Source organism: Galeopterus variegatus, unplaced genomic scaffold (assembly GCF_000696425.1).
Source record: "Galeopterus variegatus unplaced genomic scaffold, G_variegatus-3.0.2 Scaffold4334, whole genome shotgun sequence".
NCBI classification, from domain to species: Eukaryota; Metazoa; Chordata; class Mammalia; order Dermoptera; family Cynocephalidae; genus Galeopterus; species Galeopterus variegatus.
The window spans coordinates 186,187-189,070 of record NW_007730445.1 but is presented as its reverse complement, the minus strand read 5'-3'; the positions used below and the strand labels follow the sequence as shown (position 1 = coordinate 189,070).

At 55.1% G+C, this 2,884-nt stretch overlaps 1 protein-coding gene across 1 annotated transcript in view; it reads left to right on the top strand.

The window, feature by feature from the left end:
- Positions 1-2,884, top strand: part of COL5A1 (collagen, type V, alpha 1) — a 137,657-nt gene that overhangs the window by 4,679 nt on the left and 130,094 nt on the right. Inside the window, exon 4 of the mRNA XM_008587336.1 lies at positions 245-407. Coding sequence (XP_008585558.1) covers positions 245-407 — 163 coding nt within the window. The remainder of the gene's footprint in view (positions 1-244; positions 408-2,884) is intronic.

Below are 2,884 nucleotides of genomic sequence, written 5' to 3'. Positions count from 1 at the left end.
GAGAGACGAGAATTCTGAGGTTTCAAGAGGTTGAGTAGATGCCATGAGGGCACGTGGCGTTGCTGGGATCTCGGCCCAAACTTGTCCGGTTCCACGGGCTTGGCTTTGAGCTGCTCAGCCCACTGTGGCCGTGCCAGAAACAGGGCTGCTTCCTGTGTCTCTAGGAATTTGTAACAAAGCCACTGGGATTGGCGTTCTGCCATGCAAGCAGCCCTTCACCACCTGGGCTGTTGTTTCTTTGCAGGTGGCACAGAATTGCTCTTAGTGTCCACAAGAAAAATGTCACCCTGATCCTCGACTGCAAAAAGAAGGCCACCAAATTCCTCGATCGCAGTGACCACCCCATGATAGACGTCAATGGCATCATCGTGTTTGGCACCCGCATTCTGGATGAGGAAGTGTTTGAGGTAAGCAGAGGCGCAGGCTGTCCCATGCCCCCCTGGGGACCCAGGCCTGCAGGGGTCGCTCCTCGCTGTTGGAGGCCTGTCACGGGGATTGGCTGTCATTCCAATGTAGTCACAGTGCCTGTGTCCGCAGCCTCTGCTGCTGTTTCAGGGGATGTTTGTGACATGTAGGAATGGAGAGGCTACACCTGTTGCCGTATGTAGGCCGTGAGAGGAGCAAGTGGCCGTCCTGGTCTGAGGGGACCAATGTATATTTCCTGGGTACCAGCTTGGGAAGGACACATGGCTTTGGTGAGCCTTGGCCTGAGGCTGTGAAAACACAGCCTTCTGCCTATCAAAGGGCTGTCCTGGGAAGGGGGCGGTCGCCCTCTGGGTGGACTTGGTGGGCAGAGTGGGCCACTGAGTGGAAGCGTCAGGAAGGCACGTGCCAGCTGGGTTCGGAGACGTTCTGACTCAGCAGTGTCCCAGCTGTGTCCAGCCTGAGCCCTGCTTCCTGAGAAATGCCGTGGAGACCGGGGAGTGAGGCAGAGCACAGCAGGCTCTGGAGACCCCCTTCATAGACTGGGGTTCATTTTACCATTAGAAAACTCGGTCCCACGGCCAAGAAGCAGGTTGAGAGCCTCTGCAGGTGGTCAATGAGTCCCAGCTGCCCTGGGGGAGGGCCTTGGATCACCCAGAACCTTTAAAACTTTAGATGCCAGGGCCCCGCTTTCTGACGTGCTGGGGCAGCAGCCTGCACAGGGCCCTGGAACCTGCATTTCCCAAGAGCACTTCAGCGGCTGATGTTCCCTGTGGCTTGGGTGGGTGAGGTGACCGCCAGGACCCCTCCACTGGGCTTCCTTTTCTTTTACAGTAGTCGGTCTTTGTAGAAGGTTTGGTTTGCACCACAGGCTCTGTGGTTTAAGGGTGTTTGAAAGCCACAGCGTAGATGGTCTCCGAGGGCTATCCTGGCCCTCAGATGTCCTCCAGGGCTGCAGAGATAGGACAGGACAGGGCAGCATTTCCTCCTGAAGTTCCTGAGAGCCGTGTGAGCTTGCTGGAACCACTCATGTACTCAGCGGTGTTTGGATGCCTGCTCTGCATCTGGCTGGCCTCGGTTTTACCAATGCCGAGGATCTCATGGCTCAGGTGGGTCCCTGGGGCTGTGTGTTTTCTCAGTAGCTCGGGAACTGCCAAGCAGGATGCAGTGACGACTCAGTCCTGACTCTCTGCTGAGGGCACACAATGGAGATGTACATAGAACACGCTGCATCGTTTCTGTGTTAGTGGTAGGGATGACTGCAGTGGAGACGAGGGCGGTCGCACTGGCCCTGCAGCTCTGAGCGTGTCAGAACAGTGAGATTCCAGAAGACTCCTCTTTATAAAGTCATAGTGGGGACCACGTAGCATAAAACTGACAGAGAAGCTGGTCTCGGTGCAGGCCTCCTGGGCTGGATTCTCAGATCTGTCAAGTGTCGGATTCGAGCCTCAGGCATGTTGCTCTGATATTTCTAAGTCTCAGCTTCTCCATCCGTAAAATGGAATCATAAATGTGGCTACTTCATTGAGCTGTGGCAAAAATTCTGTGAGGTTGACTGCAGCAGAGCACCGGCGCACTGCCTGTCTTGTAGTAACTGCTTGATAAACGGTAGCTGCTGCTGTTCTGGGTATGAACCCAGCATCCAAGCAGGTGGAAAGACAGGACAGAGCCCGGGGTCCAACGTGCACAACCGAGGAGAGATCAAAACAGCCACCTCTATGTGGAAACGGGGTGGGCCCGTCAGGAGAAGGGGGAGCCGGGTGCATGAACGGGGGGTCTGCAGGTGCTGGCAGCCCTTCTGGGGTTTGGTTTCCAGGATGCTGCAGCCTGGGGGTTCAGCAGGGTGGGGCAGGTGCTTGGGTCTTGCTGGCACTGCCAAATTTTGCAAGTTATTGAGACATACCCTCTGGGCATGCTTCCGACCAGACTTGCCCAGAGACCTGGAGTGCACTACTGCAGGACGCAGGGGCTGGCCTCAGCCAGGCAGGAGGCGGCTTCTGGGCCGTTCTGGGGAGCTGGTGTTAATTGCTGGCTTGAGGGTGGCACAGACTGAGATAGAGTGCTGGTGTTCCCTCTTGCCGGTGGAGATCCAGGCAAACAAGGTGACATGGCTGAGCTTCAGGACACTCATTTGTGAATGTGGGTAACAGTAAAGGCACCAAAAGAGTTCTTGGGATGTTCAGTTGGGCTCAGCTTGGGCTCCTGCTCAGTGCAGGGAGCCGGGTTGCTGCTGCTGGGGCTGTCCGCCTTCCAGTGGTCGAGGTCCTGAATCTGGACATGGGAGGTGTGCTGAGGCCGGGTGGTGGCATCGGGGTTGAGTGAATTTATTATGCAGAGACTTTTCCATGCTGTGCCAAATCTTTATTTCTTATGCCATAATCTGCCTTTTATTGTAAAGATTTAGGAAAAATTTTAGGTTAAAAAAGATTAGGGTCCTAAAGAAAATACTGCCTCCTTAATT